At 38.7% G+C, this 21237-nt stretch overlaps 1 protein-coding gene across 2 annotated transcripts in view; it reads right to left on the bottom strand.

Moving 5' to 3' along the window:
• The window catches only part of LOC137155175 (RNA binding protein fox-1 homolog 1), a 194800-nt gene extending 174580 nt beyond the window's left edge, over window positions 1-20220 (bottom strand). For both annotated transcript variants that reach the window (XM_067551274.1, XM_067551275.1), the window contains exons 1-2: window positions 20097-20220; window positions 14669-14911 (exon numbers count right to left, since the gene is read on the bottom strand). In XM_067551274.1, coding sequence (XP_067407375.1) covers window positions 14669-14911; window positions 20097-20129 — 276 coding nt within the window. In that variant the 5' untranslated portion in view covers window positions 20130-20220. The remainder of the gene's footprint in view (window positions 1-14668; window positions 14912-20096) is intronic.
• Between the last annotated feature and the right edge of the window lie 1017 nt (window positions 20221-21237).

The raw sequence follows: 21237 nt of genomic DNA, 5'->3' as shown, positions 1-21237 counted from the left end.
GACCTGCACTCAAAATGTCGTAAGTGCTGGGGTGCAGAGTAGGGTGCCCACCTTTTCAAAAGGCAAAAGCAGAACACATGCAAGAGCCCTGTCCCCTCCATGGCCACATCCCTTGCTCTTCCTCTTGCCCCAAGTCCCTATCCCCTGGCCACACCGGAAGCTGTAGCCAGGCCATGGAAAGAGCCTCCCAGAGAGTCCCAGACCCTCCAACTGTACTGTGCAGGGGACTGGGGTGCTTGAGAGCAGTCCCCAGTCCATGTCCCCACCCTCAAGGACACACTGCCCAGGGCAGGTTGAGAGCCAGGGCTCCCCCACAGCAGCCCAGGCTCCTTGGGCAGCTCTTACTATTGCCCACCAATGGCTTCTGGCCCAGCCAGGGGGGCAGGGCCTAAGGGAGGAGCAAAGAAGGAGGGTGCAAGGCCCCATGTGGCCCCCCTCAGCCCCTACCCACCAGGAAGAGGCTGGCGCTGCCCCTGAACCTCAGGCAGGTGCAGAGTAGCACCACAGGGCATCCAGGACAAATGCTGTCCCAGAGTCATTTAGCCCAGGAATGGAATTTTAACTCCACATTTCAGAACTGTCCTGCCCAATATGGGATGGGTGGTCACCCCTGTGCAGAGTTCCTCTGTGGAACTCAGCTCTATGGCACCTGGGGTGATAGCCTAGAATCTTAGCCAACTCCTCCATTCAACTGAACCATTCAAGTTTTTCTGTAGTCAGGACCACAGGCAGCCTAACAGAGAAGTGGACAAGATTTGCCACAATGTCTGTATAATCCACTGGTGACTGTATTATACAGAGGATATGAATTGTTATAGCCCCTACCTAAAGAAGCTTGGTTCTTTAGCTCAAGCTGTAGCATGCTTTCAGCTCTAGAGGTCCTCAGTTCACTCCCCAGGGTACCAGGCAAGAGGATGGCCATCATATTTGTAAATACTATAGTGTGGTAAGCGCATGTTCCTTTCTGAAGGCTACCAAACCTATATTAGACTGAAAAGTAATTGCCATGTAACTTGTACTCTAAGAGACTGGGGGTAAAAAACAATTTATGAGTTGGGCTGATAAGAGGTAGAGGGAGAAACCAAAAGGGGATAACTGTGATTGCAGGTTCAGAGAAAAGAATGGGTACAGGAAAGAGAATTAAAGAAAAAATATGGGAAATAAAGATATACAGAGGAAAATTCAAGAGGTAGGAAGATAAATAAAAGGAAATAAAGGAATGTGGAGACAGAAATGAAACAAAATGACAGTGAAATAAAAGTGCAGCCCGAGGTAAAAAAAGGAAAAAGCAAACAGAAAAGAAAGGCAGCAACTGAAAGGGGAATATATACACAAAGCCTACGGAAGAATAATAGAACAGAGTCCTTGTATGTATATAGTTCTTTTAAAATGTATGGGGGGTATCATATTTACATCTCCTTTTAACACACATTTCAGATAAGAGTTATTTAGAAATGCAATGTATTTACCATGTAACAACATGATAACGACCGTGTAACTAAATATTCAACATTTATCATGTAAGCAAAAAGTACCTGCGGTATATAACTAACCATGCCTCATACAATGATTGCCAAGATCAAGATATCCTTCTATCACCTCACACTCTTTGTGGAGCTAATCATTCCTCAGGTACCAAACCTTGAGACACCCTATTCTATATAGTCCAACTAAATGGGTTTCATAAACAGAAAAATAGAAGAGAGGTTTTTTTTCCCCATTGACAGAGGAACAATGCATACATTTTTGACAGAAGTAGCCTACTTAAATGTGTATTTTAATATACTAGTTCTTGCATGTGTAAATATTAAATTGTTTTAAACAGGGACTAGCAACCAGATGAAACTTTAAAGTTGATGGTAAAGCAGAGGGCAAGTGTGGGCAGACCCAGGGAAGTGATGGTAAATTCAATTTCAGAAGCACTACTTTCAAAATCATTACATATGTTACTGTATTTGTTTTATTCCTGTATTATATGGAGTATACCATTCTTTTTGTACACAAGGGAATTAAAAAAATGGGTAATAAAATACAAAGGAACACTTTCAGCACTGGTTATGCCCATATTAAACTCTGATAATTATAAACCCACTGGAGAATTGGAATCAGTGCATTTGTCCCCCGTCCCTCCTACTTTCTATAAAAGGTAACTAATCTGTAATTACAGAGTCAGATATACATGATTTCATTACTGAGGGCCAGCTCCTATTGTCAGGGAGATTATATGTGAATCTTCAAATTAGAGAAATTAGACCTACCCCAATCCTCCTCTGCCTACATAACAGCACAGATCTTCACATGCAGATTGGGCTTTCTATGTCAATACTATTTAAATACACTGTTAATCCTCAATTAATAACAAGTTTTATACCTCGAGTAAAATTAAGCACGTGCTGCTAATCTAAAGGCACTTTGTTTCAGCAGCCATACACAGATCATCCCTTTACTTATTTCTCCATCTGGAATTTCTACAAACTATCATCCAGATATTTTCAGAACAGCTGAGCACTCTCAGAGCCCCATGACTTTTCAAATAATGCCACAAATCACAAAAAAAGCCAAATACTATGCAACAACTTTACTAGGCCTCCCTACCCTTACTCTGCAATCTAGTTTAGTTCCAAAAGAAAATAGTAGGAACTGTAGCATCTAGTTGGCACTAGAACACATGCCAGTGAAATGACAAGTTTGCCCTCTACTTACTTTGGTCTGTGACATCACAAATCTGCCATATCATTGCTAGTTTGTGGCATGTAACACACTAGTGGAAATTCATGGGTGGATCTATTCCTGAGCTCAGTCAGGATGTGTCTTTGTGTCGACAACTGACTTTTGCCTTACTAGTAATTAATGGAGAGTCAAAGGAAAATGGTTAAATTAAGTGACTTTCCCTAGCTGATCACAGGAAAGGACATGTCTACCAAGGAAAATAGTAAGTGAGCCATACATACATATATAGGTTGAACATACAAATAGTGTTATAAAAGGGAATGAGAAAAAGAGTGAGTGAGAGAGAGAGAGAGAGGTGTGACACAGATGCCCATTGGTGGCTCACTTTGTCAGCAGGTCTTGTCAGCAGGTCTTGTCAGGCCTGACATACTCACTACACCTAACACAGTGTTGTCAAACAATATCTAAAAGGTGTCATGTAAGGTATCATATACAAAGTGATAACATGCTGATCCTGAAAATCAGTGTGTGTGTGTGTGTGTGTGTGTGTGTACACATAGTAAACCCACAATGGACTTTAGAGATATGTGCTGCAAATGTGTTCTTAACGTGTATTTGTATTAGAGTGCTTAAACCATGCCTGTCCCAGACAAAGGAATGTGGTTCCACCTAATTGGATACGTCTCTGAGGTAAATTAGGCAAGGTATAACCAAAGGCAAAGAAAAGCACATTTATATGCAAGATAAACAGAGCAATAGGAGAGCAAGTGAAGAAAGATGACTACTTAATCTCGATAGCAGATGCAGATTGCATCTCGAGGAAGCCCTCCTTCCTCTTGAAGAACGGCCAATTAACTTTATGGCATCTACCACCCAGCAGGAGAGAAGCTGGGTTTGGACTTACTTTTCAGAGAACACATTTCAAAGGTTTACTGAGTTAGAAAGACAGGGGATCTGAACATCAAGTGATAAGCAACAGAATCAACTAATTGTATTCTAGAAGTGAGGTCTTTAATGAAAGCCTGTGGCACACTGGTGGTTAATAGCATTTTTAAATGTATGCATTAACACTGCATGAGGAGGAATTGTGAACTGACATTATGCTTTAACGTCTGTGACCAAACACAGGGAAAAACAGGTTCTCTCCCAAACAAGAGTGAAGGTAGCTATCTACCTGTCTCCACTGTATATTAAATATTATGGAATCAAAACAATGGAAGCCCCATTTACCTATGAATCAGAAGGAGGATGGGAAATCAACAGGAAGGGAAGAACAGCAGGAGGCTTTCCTGTCTATTGTAAAAGGATCAATGAACTGTGGGAGAGAGAAGAAGAAACAAAAAGCCATTTTGGTATCCATCACTTGGGGGGATACAAGGAGACACAGCTCTTGGAATCACAGAACGTTGCATCTTTCAACCAAGGGGGCTGAAGTCTCTCAGAACTGAGTATAAGTGAGAAACCTACTTAGGTAAAGATTGTAACTTGATGAAATTAAGTTTTAGTCTTACAAGTGTATTTTTACATTTGTTTATTTCTCTGTCATCCTTTCTACCTTTATTCCTTATACTTGGTATCACTTAATCTGATGTCCTTTTGTTAAATGTCCTTTTGTTTACCTTCTACTGTAAACCAATTCAGTGCCATGACTGAAATAAGAGTGTTTGTTTAACACAGGTTAAATTAATGAGCTGCTCTGTATTCTCTCTTTAAAGGAACAACGATCTTAACTTCTGTGAATGTTCAATAAGAGGGCACAATAATGCAGTGAGACATCTCCGGGAAACTCAGAAGTTGGGGATTCACTGTTTTTAAGTTGGAAGGTAAGTTTGGACTGGCAGAACCCTGAAGAGTTTGCTGGAAAAGCAGACAAGCTGGCGTGTCAGGGAGCTGTCACCCAGCTTCGCAGTAGCAAAACTCTCACTTCCTGAGGCAAAGAGGGATAACACAGGAACTCACAATTCTGGGAACCTTCAACAGATTATCCTGGGGAAGTGGAGGGAGAGGATGAAAGAGGATGGGACAGACAGATGTTGTGGGGGAGGGAAATTGGAGTGTAACCAAGTGAAAAGGCATTTTGAAAAATGCTATGTGGGGAAAAAAAAAATTGTAACATATCATAAGATGAGTCACTAAACCAACTTTCCCCCAACCCATCTGCAGTTATGTAGAGGAGTAACTGCAGCCTACTGTGCAACCCCAGGCCAAAGATTCAAGTTAACACAAATCAAGCATGAAGAGCTGGGAAGGAGAAGAGGTCATCTTTAGGAAATCTCTATCTCGCCAGCTTTTGGCTACAGGCCTGTTAGATTTCATTTAATTATTGCTCTCTTGGCTTACTGACCTTTCTGTTGAACAGTTGGCCTCTCATGTGGCAAGGATCTGGGATATTTCAGAGCTTACATGGCCTAAAAGGCCACATATATTATCCTCTGAATCCAACCATTACATAAAGCACTGTTGCTTATCAGATTACATTGCAATTGTAAGCGTTGTTGCCATGAAAATTGACAACTTCTGATAAAATTGCAAACAAACAACTACCACTTGCATGACAATTATGAAGGGGGAAAAGCATCATTAGATGAGTTTTGCAGACTACTCCTATGTACAGTGAAAATGAGTTAATGTTCACCTTCCTCCCCACCAAAAAAAAAGATAAGGATAAATTTTAATTAACGTTATATTGTGAAGAAGAGATGCAGAAGGTCAAATACAAATTAAGTAGTAATTAGCTATTTCATTGTAACAAAGTCCCCTTTGAAATCTGTGCTTTGCTTATTCAGCAGAATACAGTACTTAAATGTTGTTCTTGAGACATCAGAACCCTAAGCATGGCAACACATTTGGATGCCACAGATACTTAATCTGCAAAAGAAAAAGTCAATGAAATATAAAAAGAATTGGGAATTAGCTGAGGAGAATCTAAGAGGAGAATATAAGGAGCAAGAAGAGCTGAAATAAAGTATTGTTAACTCTTTCACTGCTGAGCCAGGGAATAGACTTAAATTGTTTAATTTTATTTAGGAGATCAAAAATGATTCCTTGTTGATAAGGGAAGAGGAAGTAAGAAGTTAATTTTCAGTATGAGATGTTGGTAACTCTGTAAAATTCTGTCTGATGGACAAAAAGGATTAGCTTAACTTGACTGAAAAGCCCTCATAACATATTTTAAAGATGTAGGTTAACATTCTTTAGCTCATTTGTGCCGGTTGGTGTTACCAGCTCAAATAATCTGAAAGTTGTTTACCTGCATCTTAACAAGCATTAAGAGTGCTTTCCAGTCATGTTAAGAGAATATGATTGAGATAACACAATGGAAAGAAGCAGCCTCTTTTGCCCATCGAGACAGTGTGTAACAGCTAAAGCCAGCCCCCTCACTTATTGTGGTCACCAACATCACTCCTGCAGTAGTGCCAACCCCAAACATTCAAAAATTATAAGACTGACTTAAAAATCATGATATTTTAAGAATAATAAATTTGGGGTCTTTGGATTTGTCTTCTGGTTTTGAGCACATTGTCAATCTTTTTTCCACACCATAAGAGCTAGAAATGTACTGCGAGGGAGAGGGAGGGGACGAAACCTGAGATTTGTGTGTAATCAAAGTGATGCAAGGAGCTTGGGCACTACGAGAAATACTAAATATGGTGCAGCTTGTGACAATATCATAAGAGCTGAAGTGCTGCTGTATAGCTGCTTGCCAGCCCCCAAAACCCAATGACAGATGACAAGTAAAAGTGCTGAGTAGAGACAAAGCCAAATTGCTATCTCAGCAGGCACAGCAAAAGAATGGGTATCACCATTCAGGGCAACTGCATCTACATTCCCCCTCCATAGTTCAGCAAGGGCACCCAATGTCAGGTTTCCAGTGCTGTCACCTTTCTTGGGGAGAGACCACATCTCTTTCTCTCTCTCCTGGCCAGGGTGTTTTCAGCACGCAAAGTTCCCTGCCGACACTGTGAACGCCCCAACAAGACAAACCGCCTAAGCAGGCCTGTTTTGCTTTCTCGTCAGAGACCATAAACTGTATAACTGCCACATGTGAAGTTACCACAACAGCTCTTTCTAAGCAAGCTAATTTATTCTTAAGAGGAATGCATTACAGAGAAAATACATGAAAAATAATACAAGAACCTACATGCATGCTAATTAGCTTACCAGAGATCAACCCGACTCCAAGAAGGGCTCTGGCAGTTGTACAAAGCAACCAAAGTGTTTTTCTGTAGTGACAAGTTTATACCTCAGACCCACTCACATCCAGGAATCTGAGAGTCACTTTTTTATATAGTTTGGGCTTCTGATCCCATCGTTATGTAACAGGTGATCAGCAGACTGTGAGTTTCTCCTCGGAGAGCAGCTTCAAAAGGATGGGTCTAGAGGCGGGTAATTTGCATTTCCTAGGAAACCCACTCAACTAAAAGTTCTGTCTTTTCTGGCCCACTGTTTTGAGAGATCTCTGAAGCTCAGAACACTTCACACGATTGCCATTAGTTCTGACACCCCCGCAAGGAATAACCCCACAATAATACATCGATATTTGCATCTTTCATACAATGAACTCCCAAAAGGCTGAAAATTAAATTTGATAAAGTTTAACTTAATTCAATAAGGTTTGTCCAGGGTACTGCAGTACATTGTCATAGCTGTCACAGTGGGATCTTTTGACAAGAGAACATAGGAAAAGGCCTAAGGCTCCACGGTGTTGTGGAAGGCACAGCCAATTTAAAGCTTTGTGTAGGCTTTTACAATTACTAGTGAGCTGTTAAAAAGTATTATGTATTTTGGTTAACTAAGAGCCTGATCGTGACTTCCTGAAAGGCAAAATCTTCAGTGACACCAATGAGATGCTTGCCTGCATAAAAATTTCAGAGTGAGCCCCAACAGGGCAAGGTCAGAAGTCTGCTGTTGTCAGACTTCTGAGGATGCAATTGTACAACATGTGCTGACACATCCAGTCCTATAAGTGAGTGAAAGGTTACTGTTATTCTTTAGCATAAACAACGAAATATACTTGGGGGCTTAGTAACAAGGTTTACATACAGTGTTCTCAGCAAGGAAGCCTCTCCAAAGTAATAAAGAGTATGATCCCAAGTTACTACAAGGACGCCCCATACTAGCATGACATTATGTTATCCATTTGTGGTGGTAGTTTTGATCTCTCCACTGTTCCATAGGTCAGGACTTGCCTAATTAGCTTGCTTTTTTGGTTGAAAAGTGCTTGGAGAGCTGAAACTGGCATGCTTCAGAGTATTTTGTTTGAGTTGCAGTTGGGACTGGATATAATACATAATATGAATGAACCAGCCCATCCTGCTGGTACAAAAGCCAGTGTTAGCAGGACATAATTTAGATGAAATAAACATTTGTTGTAACAGCTCTCAATGTATTATTATGTATCGAGCACACTGGTGGTTAAGAGGTCTGTATATGGTGTGACAGGGCCATACCGCATGGCTATGAAAGAGTGCTGGAAGGCATGTATATTAGCCCCAGGCTCCATAAAGCCCTCTTCCCTGGGTAACCCAGCTGGGGCTAATTCAAGACAATTGGGCCAATTAGGCCACCTGGAACCTATCAAAGAAGGTGCCCCAGCAGTTAAAAGCCTCCACTTCAGGCAGGCAAGGAGGGCTGAAAGGGAGTTAACAGCCACAGGAGAGGAAGCAGAGAAAAGCAACGCAACGCAGGGCAAAGCAAAGCAAAGCAAAGCGGAGCTGCCCTGCCCTGCTACAGCCACAGCCACAGCGCTTGGGACTATCACCCGCTGCTGCTACCACACCGAGACGGAGAGGCTCCAGCCGGGGAAGGCTGAACAACCCTTCACGCCAGTACGAGGAAGCAGGCTACAGGCCGGGGGGCCACGGACAGGTGACCCAGGGAAGGTAGTCGGTCTCCGGGACTAAGCAGAGTGAAACCACTCCTCACAGGGTCCCTGGGTCGGGGGCCCGGGGCAGAGGGTGGGACCGGGTTCCCCCCCCCTCCTTCACTCCCCTCCCAGCCGCACCATTGGCGGAGCCGGTGAAGCGCAGGATCCACAGGGCGGAACAGGCGCACCCCGCCACAATGGACAACAAAATGTGAAATTGAGATAGAAATGTCAAAATGCTGTTTTGCCTAAACTTAGCATATAAAGTGTGCTTGATAGTAGATGTCCTAGTGATTAAAAATTTATTTAATTATTTTACATCAGATAAGATGCAGCTTCATTCTAGAAGCCCCAGTGCTCACATATCATGCAGAATTATTTTCCCCCATGGGGAAGCACTGTCCTCCCAATAGCCCTTTTTGGAGAAGCAATAGATATGGTTACCGTCTGCTCTAATTCTGTGCCATGTGTCTTCCAAACAGGGCTATGAGAAAGCAAATGTGAGTCCCTATTGTCTTACTTTTTCTTTTGTCCATTTCTAGTCCATGAGAGGGGGCTTGAACTCAGAAGCTATCTTCAAGATGTGCTGCCAATAAAATACTGGGCTAAAATCAGAAGCACAAGCAGAATAAAGCCATATCCATCAAAAAGTTGACCCTATTTCAACTACAAATGTACTCCTGTAGTTCAGAGAAAAACATTGGGTGACTTCTAAAAACCCACCTACCCCTTCCTTCTTCTGGTGGCCTTTTAATGCAGTCAGCCCCAAGAACAGGGCATATAAGCAAAGCTGAAGGAACAGATTACAGGCCCAATTTTCTCTTGATGTCTCTGCTTCCATGACACTCTGGTCCACAGTAAGAACATAAACAACTTGTCTCAGAGAAGTTAGCCAGAGCCGCCACCAGCATTGCAACAGCTGCACAACTATTTTTAGCATGCTTACATGAGCCCCAGTCTACCTGTGTTGGAGGGCTTGCAACTGAACATGCACTCTGGTTAGCAGTCTTCCTCTGCCTGAGCTGCACCCTTGAATCCCAGCTGTGGGTAATCAGCCAGTTAGTCACAGCTAGAGAGGTAAGTGACCCATCTATTTACCCCTTCCTGGCAGCCACAGTGTACATATGGGGAAATACATTTTTGACCCAATCCTGTGATCCTTACTCCCAAGCGTATGCCCACTGAAGCCAATGGGACTATGCTCAGTAAGTAAGGACCACTTGCATGAATGATCACTGCAAGATCAGGCTCCCTAAAATGGGTTATATTTCACAATTACAAAGTGGAAATTCCAGCAAGAAGCCTCTGAAGAGCTGACTGGCCCTTGCTTAGTAATGTGTCTCTGCAAAACTTGCTAATTTTCTCTTGCTCAAGAATTTCTTTGCTAACAAGGACTGAAATGAGAACCCAGGAGGGATCTCCACTGCATTAAACGTGGCAATCTGAAAAAAATACACCAACACCTCAGAATTACAACTAAGTCTAAGGAAAACAGTATCCCTGCCTGACACGGCAGCTCTGATCAACTCATCAACAAGGACAAGTACTCCAGGAGGGCAAAAGTATAAGAAAGTGGGGCACAATGTTTAGGTACTATAAAATGCAAGAACAGAGGAAGAGGAGGAAAGTATCCATTAACGTAAAACTCATGGAGAAAGAGGACTTATTTTTTATAAAAGAAAAAGCAACATTTGTGCTCTGAGTGTACTATTTGTCTGAATCTAAATGATAAAGGAAATGTTACACATCTCCTAAGGTAGGAGTCACTTATGTTCCTGCACCTTGTGTAGTCATTTACACCGATTCAAAGTGAGTTTAAACCACTATCATTCTGGCTTGGTAGTATTTTATACTCACTTTGCATTTGGTGTAAATGACTCCACAAGGTGCAGGGCAACAGTAAATAAGGCCTCTCGAATTTATTCATTAATGGCCCAATCCTTCCAACTTACTGCTGCAGTAGTGCTTAGAATCACGTATATGAACATTTCAAACCTGGAGTAAAGTTGATGGGTGAAATCCTGGCCCATTTATGTCAATGGGAGTGTTGCCACTGACTTCAATGGGGCCAGTATTTCACCCAATATTCTGATAAAATGATCCAAAAGAAATTTCACTGGCTTAGATCAAATACTAAGAATATTAACATTATTATACTTGGTGTTGTACAAGACATAAAGTGAAGTCAGCCCCAAAGCTTGAGACTCTGATAGATAAAAAGAGAGAAACTGGAATGCTCTGAGAAAGACACAGGAATGATTAATTTATCAAGAATGATTTTACGTTTGGTATGGATCACTTCTTGCAGGGTGATAAAAGGCATTTCTTTTCAGCATTTCCACAAATACAGAATCCTTCTGATATTTTATGAACATTGTTTTCAGTTGCAATATTCATTTTTCATTACACTAACATCATTTTTTTAAATTTACAGTGGGATGTACAGCCTTAAATACACACAGTTGTGCATATGGATTAGAATTATTACAATCATTTCAAATACTTGCTTCTCTCCAATAGCTGTTTTATTAAACCTCCTACTTTTATCCAAATAGAACTCCTTTGTGAATAGCCTGTCTATTCATTTTTTTAAAATGTTTCATGTCAGATTGCACATTACACAATGGAACATCTGTGAACTATCTACAAATATCTGAAAGCTACTAAACAAAAACTCCAGTGTGTTCCCAGATCACGCCTGAAATTTAGAAAGTCCAGAAATTCTCTACCCCAAACTTTTGCAGATAGCCATGGCATCTTCTCCTTCAGATCACTTTGTGTTACAACGCTGACATAGTGGTATTAATTTGTAATATTACATTTTCTGATTAAAAACAACCATTCCTCAAAATGATACATACAGGTTGATCCTGAAGTCCTCACTGAAGTCATTAGAGTTCTGCCTGAGTTCAAAGTTCTGTCCACATGTATCTTGTTTTGTATGACATTTGTACTGTGTTAACAAGTATGATGGAAAGCCATAAAGTGATAACAATTTATAAGGTAGATCATAACAGTTTTTAGAAGCTGATACCCACAATGAATTTGAACAAAAGATTTGATTGAAAATTTGCAGGAGATTTTTAGCAGTTAAGTAATATATTCAGTGTTGAGGCTACCCTGGATAGTGGAGATCCTTAGGGATTTACTTCTTCTAAATCTCTATTTGTAATATATCAAGTATAAAATGCCATATGTTGTCAATAGATTACAGTTTTGACTTTGCAAATTGTTGGATGTTATTGTATTTACAGGTTTCTAAATTAAATCTGAATTACACTAAAAAGATATTGTAGGCAACGACCTGCTTGGATATGGGATGGTCCAGATTTCCAAATCAATCTTTTCCATCTCTAATTTCTAACATCCTATGTAAGTGCAACAAGACAATTTCACATTAAACAGCATGTGTCTTATGTTGTAATAAGGCCAAATTTGCCACCCTTAAAAAGTAAGAGTGACCATAATATAATTAAGTTCATCTTTCTCCAAGGAGGTATTGTGTCAACAACTTTCACTGGTACATGAAGTAGCTCTTCAAAAAGACTAAGTCCAAAGCAAAGAAATTAAAATACTTACACTCCGTAAAGTGGAAGCTGGAAATTGGGAGGGCTAAGAAAAATAGGAAGAAGAGATAGCCAAAGACATAAAAAGAAATTTAAAAAAAAAAATCTATTCTTGCATCAGAAGGCAGAAACTTGCACAGGAATAACTACATCTGCTGGAGTACCAAGGATTCAAGGGAGCAATTGAGGAAGATACGGCCATTACAGACTAACTAAATGATATCTTTTCAGCACTCATTACCACAGAGGATGTTGAGGAAATGCCTACTCCAGCTCTGTGCTCTTTCCTACTAAAGACAACGAGATTGTCAGACTGAGATGACAATAAATGAGGCAGTCAAACACAGTTAAAAAGCAACATTTCACCAAGAATGAAATCTTGGCCACCCTGAAGTCAATAGGAGTACAGCCATGATTTCACCCTAGGACTGAAGGGTATAAATCCAAGACTTTCAAAGAAATAAACATGAAGGGACTGAGCTGGGTGTCACTGTGGTCAGCCCAACATGCAGTAGTGGTCAAAACGTTAAATAAAATGGTAGCCTATTTAACGAATGGGACAGAAATAACAGAAGATATTATTATATGAGCAGCTTAGTGAAGATGTGAATAAGAGGGCACATTACAGAGGTATATAAATTAATGAATGGGATAGAGAAAATAAACAGGATGCTCCTAGTTAACTTTTCCCATAATAAAAGAACAATCAGGCATTCAATCAAAATGAAAGCTACCCAATTTAAAATTATGAACAGGAATTATTTTATTATATAGATCCTAAAACTGGAATTAACTGTCATGATATCTGAGTCCAGAGGTTTAGTATGAATCCTAAAAGAACTAGACATTAATGAGAACATCCACAGTTTTAATAAACAGGACAAACTTTTTTCTTTGGAAGAGATTTAGCTCCTAATGCTTTGGGCCACAAGGTGGCCTCCTAATTGAGGGCGTTGAGAAGAAAGTTCTCAGATGAGCAGGTTTTCATAATTATCCACATCAGGGTTTTTCCTATCTTCCCTGAGAAGCATCTGATATTGGTGAATGTCAGAAAGAATACAACAGTGAACTAGGTAAACCACTGCTCTGCTGTGTTATGGCAAGTCCTCTGTTCCTGTATATAGTGTATGGAATGCACTCTCATTCTAAATGGTATTATTTTTCATTCTCACTTATATTTAGGTAATGGTAAAGTAATGTGGAAAGGTGCTTACATACCCTCAGAACAACCCATTGACTGGTCACTGTGTAACGCTTTGAGGCATACAGAAAGGGCATCAGTGGCACACTTTTAGAGCCTCTCTGCTGGATCAGGCACAGAGAAGCATTTGTTTCAATTTCTGAGGAAAACATTTTCTTATCTTCCCACAACCAGGGGAAGTGTAGCAGCATCAACAATTATGGAAGGATAAAATGTTTTGAGGCAGAAATAGTTAAAGGAATTGCACCCTTCAGAAAAATATGGGGGGAAAAACCCAAGCCTTCTGTCTCAGATGCAAGGGAGAGCCCTCAAACCAGGACCTTAATAAACCAATGCAATAATGTTTAGATTTCAGCCACTATTTTCAAAAGTGAATAGTGATTTTGAGAGTCTCAGTTTTTAATTGTTCAACTTAAGAGACACCTTTAAAATGTCTGATTTTCAGAAGGTGAGAGCACAGCATAAATATTGGTCACCCCTATACTTAGATCCCTTACACATTTATACATTAGTTTAAAAAAAGTTGTCAAGAAAGGCAGAAATTTGAAAAAAGGATTCCCTTTTTCAGTCCTCAATTTTTCCACAGACACCAATTTTTATCAAAATATTCATGATTTAAAATTTGTCTATGAATGTTTTATGTAAATATCTAAACCTATCATTTATTTACATAGTATTACTTTGAACAGTCAGCATTTGTAATTTGGCATTTTCACCCCCTGGGTGGCTAAGTCACATGGTGTTGTTTCTGTTCCATGATTGGATACTTCCAAAACCAGAGAGAGCTTTCAAGATGGCTGCACAACACTTCTGTTGCAGATACTATGACGTTGCAAATACTTATGATGAGTATTCACATGAAAATACATATTTGCACAAGTATTTCAATACTATCCCTTTGGCGAATGTTCCTGAGAATAAAGTTTCACTCAGACAAATATTTGTGAAAAGTGAGTAAGAAATGGTCATGAATACCAGTAAAATGAATTCACGGTTTTCCTTCAAATGAATGTTTACAAATACGTTTTGGAAACAGGTTTAGCCCTTAAAAAACTGTTTAGATATTTGTTGTATGTTTATAATTCTGCATGTTTGGATAGTCAAGAAGAAAAAGAATTTAGAAAACAAGTGCCAGAAGATGCTTTTCAACCTACTAGCTTGATGAGAAGCCACACAAGTGGAAGAAAAATATCCTCAACGTTCAAAGAAAAAAGACTGACTCCATTTTCGACCCTATATTGTTGAATAATCATAAATAAAATTCAAGTTTAAAATCATCAGATGCAACATAAGAAAGAGTTTATCAATAAAATCTTTTGTAACTTGAGATATATATCTTCAAAAACATATGAAACCTGAACTTACTGTGGCTGTGCCGGAGACAGTTTGTGCATTTGTGTCAGCTGTAGTCTGTTCAGAGTGTGTCTGAGCAGGAGGGTACATGTTTAACGTGTGCTCTGGAACTGTGGTCTGGCCTGTGTAGTCTGGAGCCGGATGGGGGTGTGGGGCTGTATATTCTGCCGGGATCCCATTCTGAGGGGGAGCGAACTGGGCTGAGGCATAAGGCTGCGCCATTGTGTCAGGAGGTGCTGTAGCTTCCTGATTACCCTGCAAGTAAAGAAAAAAAAGGTTACAGTCAGAGAAAATAATTTAGGAAATGATGAAGATACGCGACAAGATTTCTGAATGAATGTTTATTTCCTCTGGAGAGCATATCCCATCTGATTTAATCCCTCCCCACTCCCTATTACAATACTCACTTTAGAGAAGCGAAGTTGTCGTTCTCTACGTGACAGTGGGCCTTTAATTTGATTGTTAACACCAGATAAGACAACATGAACTGACACCCCTACTGTATATACAGTCAAAGCAATGGATACTTTTGCTAAAATGTTAAATGTAGCCAAGATGTTTTACTAAAACCAGCATAATTATGAAAGGAAAAGTTATAGTAAATATTTGCACTTATTCCAAAAGTTACAAAATACTGATGGCATTGAAAGAGGCGCGGTATATTTATCACATAGTGCATTCTTCGTCATGGTTTTCTAGTTTTCTGAAAAGATGCAGCCAAACTAAAATCCAAATCGGAGTTTGGGAATAGATGATCCACTGTGCTAACAATTTTAAATATTTGTACAAAAACCTGCTCTCTCAGAGGTTCATCACTCTTTTAATGTGTGATCTATTAAGCAAAAGTTCATCCTTTCAGCTGTAGAGCACAAATGCAATGTAATGATTAGATTCAAGCTTAGAATCACAAAATAAAAGATATGCGACTAGAAATGCATCAATTTAAAATCCATTTGAGAAAAAATATTTAAAATACTTTACACTATAATGTGTCAGAAAATTTAGATGCAAGACCTTAAAATACCTTATCATTCTGCCCATAATAATTTTACATTTACATATTAAAAATAAAACTTTTAATTTTAAAAACGAAATGGCAGCATCTATATCCTGTATGGACAATCAGATCTAGCTTTAACTTTGATATAATTATACTGCAGCAAGCAGATGTCAAAAATGCTCACATATCACAAGTATTTGACGTAAATGTCTGCAACAGACTCTGGCTAAATGGTTTGACCATAATGAATACATGATGACATTGAAAAAAATCTTCTTACAGAATATGCTTTTGCATTTATTTAAGGGACGCCTAAACCATGATGCTACAGATGACACAGTGTCAGAGGACATCAGCACAGCTACAATATCACCATAGACAGGGACTGGGGACAGCTATACATGTTCCAAAGCCATGGCTAAATTTCAGGAGACAAACCGAGAAAAAAAAAAAAAAAACCCTGAAAATTGAAGTGTTGTTTTGGCTCCAACTAAATGTTTTGTTTAACACCAGACAATTTTTTCCCTTTTTTTTTTTTTTTTTTTGGTTTGGTTAGTTGGTTTGGTTTGTTTCATTTCGTAGTGGGGTTTTTTTTTTTACTCTTCTATTTTTGTGTTTAAATTAGCTCAATTTCTAAAAAAAAAACCATTTCAAAACCAAAGTTTAAATATTTTGTTTCAAAATGGCCAAAATGAACTGTTTCAACTTTTTTGAAATTTTTTTTTTTTTTTTTTTTTGGCCAAATCTGTTCCTTGAAATTGTGAGTTTTGGTGCCTCAAAAAATGTATTTTCTGGCTAATTTACTATTCATCAAAAATATTTCACCCAGCTCTAGAAAAAACCCACTGGATTTCTGCCAATGAGGACCAAAAAATTATCAGAAAGGCCCTCAGTATTCTAAAAAACACAGCTCCTATGCTACAATTAAGAGGAGGGACCAAGGACAGCTAACAGGTGCAAGAGGCTTTTGAAAAGCCCAGAAGAGTGTAAACAGGTGGAGGTGGGGGACACACCAGTTGATTAGCCCCATCCCCCCTGATCCTTGCCAAAAAGAAAATGAAGGGACCTGAGGAAGGGAGGGACCCCTTCAGACACTATGTCACATACATTGTTTTCTGGACAAGATCATCCTCACTCCCCACTGAATGTGCAAAGGCTGGGAAGGGAGGGAGGGAGGAGTTAGGAAGATTTTGAACTATTCAGCCACATTCCCTCCAAACATGCTCACGCATGTGTACACACATTTTTGTTTTCATTAATCCTTGCATCTGCTGGCTTCGGCATAGGCCATGGCTAATACTGAGGTAAATTTCACATCTAATAAGATTTCCAGTCAAACAGTTTCAGCTAATTCAAATAAGCATCTAAACATGTGAGTCACTAACCAGTGCATTACAACAGCCCTTCGATACATATTAAAGGGGAAAAAATACATTTTTCCTAACTAAATGGCAACATGCTCTAGTGAATTAAGCATGAGGCTAGGAGCCTGAAACTCCTGAAGTTGAATCCCATCTCTGCCACTAATTTAGTGTGTGTCCTTGGGCAAGTCATTTATACTTTCTGCCTCATTTCATCATTTTTAAAATGAAAATAACTTTTACATTCTACACTGCACTGTGTTGGGAGATTACTTCATGAGTGTACAGTGCTTTGAAAGCATAAAATAGTGGCACTGTTGGTATTACAAGTACAAGCAAGAGATGGAAAGTTAAGTATTTTTACACTAAAACTTGCAACAGTTTAAGTTTAAAAACAGGAAAAATACCTTATGCATTCAATATAATAGAGGAATACATCTATTCGTTCCTCTTTTTTTTTTTTTTTTGTAAAACTGAAAACTCAGTTTTTTATTTCTTCTCCTAATACGCCCTAATTATTATGAAAAATATTAATTATAAATGGACAAAATGCACACTAAAGAAAGCATTCCCATGAAAACTGGTAATGATTGGGTTCCATCATGTGTTCTTCACAGGTAATAGCTAGCCATTATGGAGAAATTTTTAATTTGCTTAAAGTTCTATGTTTAAACAGTAAACCGCAAAGATTTTAGGATAGACTTTAGTGATAGGAACCAGGGAGCATAGAAGCAGCAGCAAACAGAATTCTTCTGTCTACTAAGTTACTTTGACTGCACTGCTTTGAAGCACAGTAGCTGGTTATCCCTGGTCTATAAGTTATTCTTTCATGTCAGTTGTTAGACATGGCATTACAGTCAGCAGATGTTAAAAAAAGAACAATAATGGCAACAAAGGGACCAACAGCTAATGTCCAGGTGCATTTGATCTAAAGGTTTTTATACTACCTTGAGTTCTAAAACAGATGTTGCTGAGACCCCCACTGTTTCTCATTAACACTGACAGCAGTTCCATGAGACCTTAATTAATATCTGTACCATTCACATTTAGTGCTAATTACAGCTAATATTTAATTAAGAGCACTGAGCTTTTATATGATTTCTTACCAGCAACTTCAAACATTCACTTCAGTACAAAATGGCATACGTACAATGAAAATTTCAGCACCTTAGCACTGTTGAGAGTCTTCTACCTCAGTCATTAGATTTACTAAGCTGAGGTTTCGATTCCCTTATTAAAGTGGCACAAGCAGTAAGTATGTAAGGAAATAGTAAAGGGTCAGCATAAAAATAACCCCTATATATTCAAGGGGAAGTGGAAACTTGGCATGCCAGGTATCAGCCCAGGTGTTAGTCTTTCATTGAGTTTTTTTTTTTTTAATTAAAAAGAAATATATAGTTGTCCACTGTAATATAAAAAAATTATATGTGTTCATGTGTATATACACACACACACACACACACAGTTGTAGGCCAAGAATTTATAATTATTATTATGGTGATAATAATGCTGAGATGTTCTGATTTTATATGCCATTATAACAGCAGGTTTTTTAGTTTTAAAATTTAGTCTGAATAATCTCTACATTTTTGATCCATAATGTGCATATGCAAATTCAAAGCACATAACATTACCATAATGCATATTAGCATGCCCCATAGATTATACACATTCTGTAATACTAAAATGGGTAACACACAAATTGGTTACAATTTAAGACGTAAATTCATATTAAGGTTAACAAAGTGGAAACTAACATATTCTTTACTTATACTGTTCTAAATCCAGAATACACAAAACTCACCTACATTTGAATGAGTCTTCATGAATCTCAAGTTATTCTCTAGCCCCACAGCATATTAACAGGGCATTTTAAAATGACGTTTTAATATGAGCATTGAAAAGAAAATGACTGAAACTGAAAAAAGAAATCTATTAAGTTATTTTCAAGGTATGAAATATTCCTTAAAATGACAGGAAACTCCATTCTTGATTTAGATCATGAGCTTAGGCACTAGAGCAGCCTCAGAACAGTGGGTGACAGTACACAGGCAATGTGGAACTCTCTCTAGGCACAAGAGGGGAGACAGAAGTTGTAGTTTTAAACTTAACTCTGAATCTCTTTACTTTTTATATAAGTTTAAATGACCCCTTAATGTTCATTTTTGTGTGTGGTTTAATAAAGTAGTAGTTGGCAACTGAAAGAAGAACAAAGGAAGGCAGACAGTCAGGCTCTGCTAAATGTTTTGGCCTGAAATCTAATGAAAACCACATTTCAGCTCCAAAATATGCTTTACGTGGCAGTGTATAAAATCCAGTTTATTGCTTTCTGCTTAAATGCTGAACTCTACCAGCACAAAAAAATGCCTTAATATGATATAGGCAAGTGTAGGCTTCCTAAAATCATATAGATTATTACATTTAAAACAGAAAAGATTCGAATTTTAAAACATTCCTACTGAGTATCTCAAATCTCCACTTTTTTTTCCAACATCGTCTCTTCTGTTCTGAAAGGCTTTTATAATTAAAAAATGCATGAAAAGTGTCAAAACATAATAAAGCAAGCTTGTTATGTCTGTACACAAAAGAGAGAGTAAAGAAAATATTACTTATGCAGTATTCCTTTTTAAACACACATTTGCAACATAAAACTGTATTTATTCACTAAAAATCTTTAAGGTTGCCCACATATTAAAGTCTAGCTAACGGTTTATTGTTTGTTTTATTCTATTTTAGTTTTATTGTGTTCTGTTTCTTTGGCAAGAGATATTTCACATTCAGAGAAAGCCTCTCATACTGTAGTTAAATGAGCCAAACTGCATCATATCCTCAGGGCATGGAAACAAAGAAGAAAAATGCAAAATTACTCTGTAAACCTGCTGGTTATAAGAATGGCTCAGTTAGACATATCAAGCACAGCAGACACACATAATCACTGCTGTAGCTCGCCTTGCTTCAGAATGACTTAAGCAACAAAATATGTATTAGAAGAGGCTTGCATGCAGTGGTACAGCTGAATAAAAGAAATGCCCTGGCTTGACTAAAATCACAGTTTCAAGTGAAAATAAAGTGAAAATACCTGCTGTACCATCCTGCTCCCTTTATCCTCCATAAACTTAGCAGCTGCTCTAGTCCCAGGCCATGCAGCATCTGCCCAAAGCAAGCATCAATTATGGATGAGGGCGTGTAAGCTATGTAATGTGTGTATGAGTGTGGATGATAGGGGTGTTGAAGGAGGGGGAGCTAATGCAAGCCTTACTGACCTCCCACTCAACATCTGACTGCTCCCAAAACCTAATCCAGATGGGACTCTTTCAGTTTGCTAGGCCTCGCCCCATCAATCACAGCAGGCCACTCCTCTGTCTCCTGCTACTAGTTATAGAGTGCACCACTGAGCAGATGATTACACACAGAAGAAGAAAAAACACAGCTTGACTACATTAATAGCTGTTTAAAAAACATTAGAAATGCTACTATGCAAGTTGCCGCAAGCTGAACATTTTAATTTTAAAATCAAGATTATTGTATTTTAAGTTATGGAAAACCCTAAACCTCCAGTGCTTTGGTTTTTTGACAACTGCAGTTTACAGTAGAGAGAGAGAGAGTTTAATCTTTCCTACAGTTTAAAAAGTTAACAGCAGTAAAACTTATCTTTTAAAGTTGCTGAATGCCAATAGCAAGTTTAGGAATAAAAACCATAGTCTATTTTACATTAAATTTACTTTATCCTTTCTTTATAATTGAAATCATTTCACTGTCTTTATTTTGTGGTATCCCTCCTGCCCACCAAGGGAAACACTTCGGAAAAGCTTCCAAGCTTTACTTTTGTGTGGCATCTTAAGCTAGGTAATGCTTCACTATTAAAGGAACTTGTCTAGATACTGTGGAAGTAGTCTCAAAAATGATTAAACTTCTAATTAAAATCACATAACAGAGAAGGCGGCTAAGATGACAGAAAAGGACCAAAAGAATTTAACTTTACTGCCAATCTGTCATGGGCTGTCACCAGATACAAGAAATTAGAGGCAGGATTGAAATGCACCAGGTGAGTTTTTATTTACAAATATCCCAAATCCCCAGAAAAAAAAATCTGGATGAACAGCATTAACTGTATTATTAAACTTACATTCTAACTCAAACACACCAGGTTTCTTTAACACTACAGTATAATTCTTATAGATTTGTTGCTACCACTCCCTGGTTAAGGATAATTAAAACAG

The sequence above is a fragment of the Emydura macquarii genome, unplaced genomic scaffold, assembly GCF_026122565.2.
Source record: "Emydura macquarii macquarii isolate MOO-44397 ecotype Brisbane River unplaced genomic scaffold, CSIRO-AGI_Emac_v2 contig_1348, whole genome shotgun sequence".
Taxonomy (NCBI): Eukaryota; Metazoa; Chordata; order Testudines; family Chelidae; genus Emydura; species Emydura macquarii.
The sequence above is the reverse complement of the archived record's forward strand: the minus strand, read 5'-3'. Positions and strand labels throughout refer to the sequence as shown.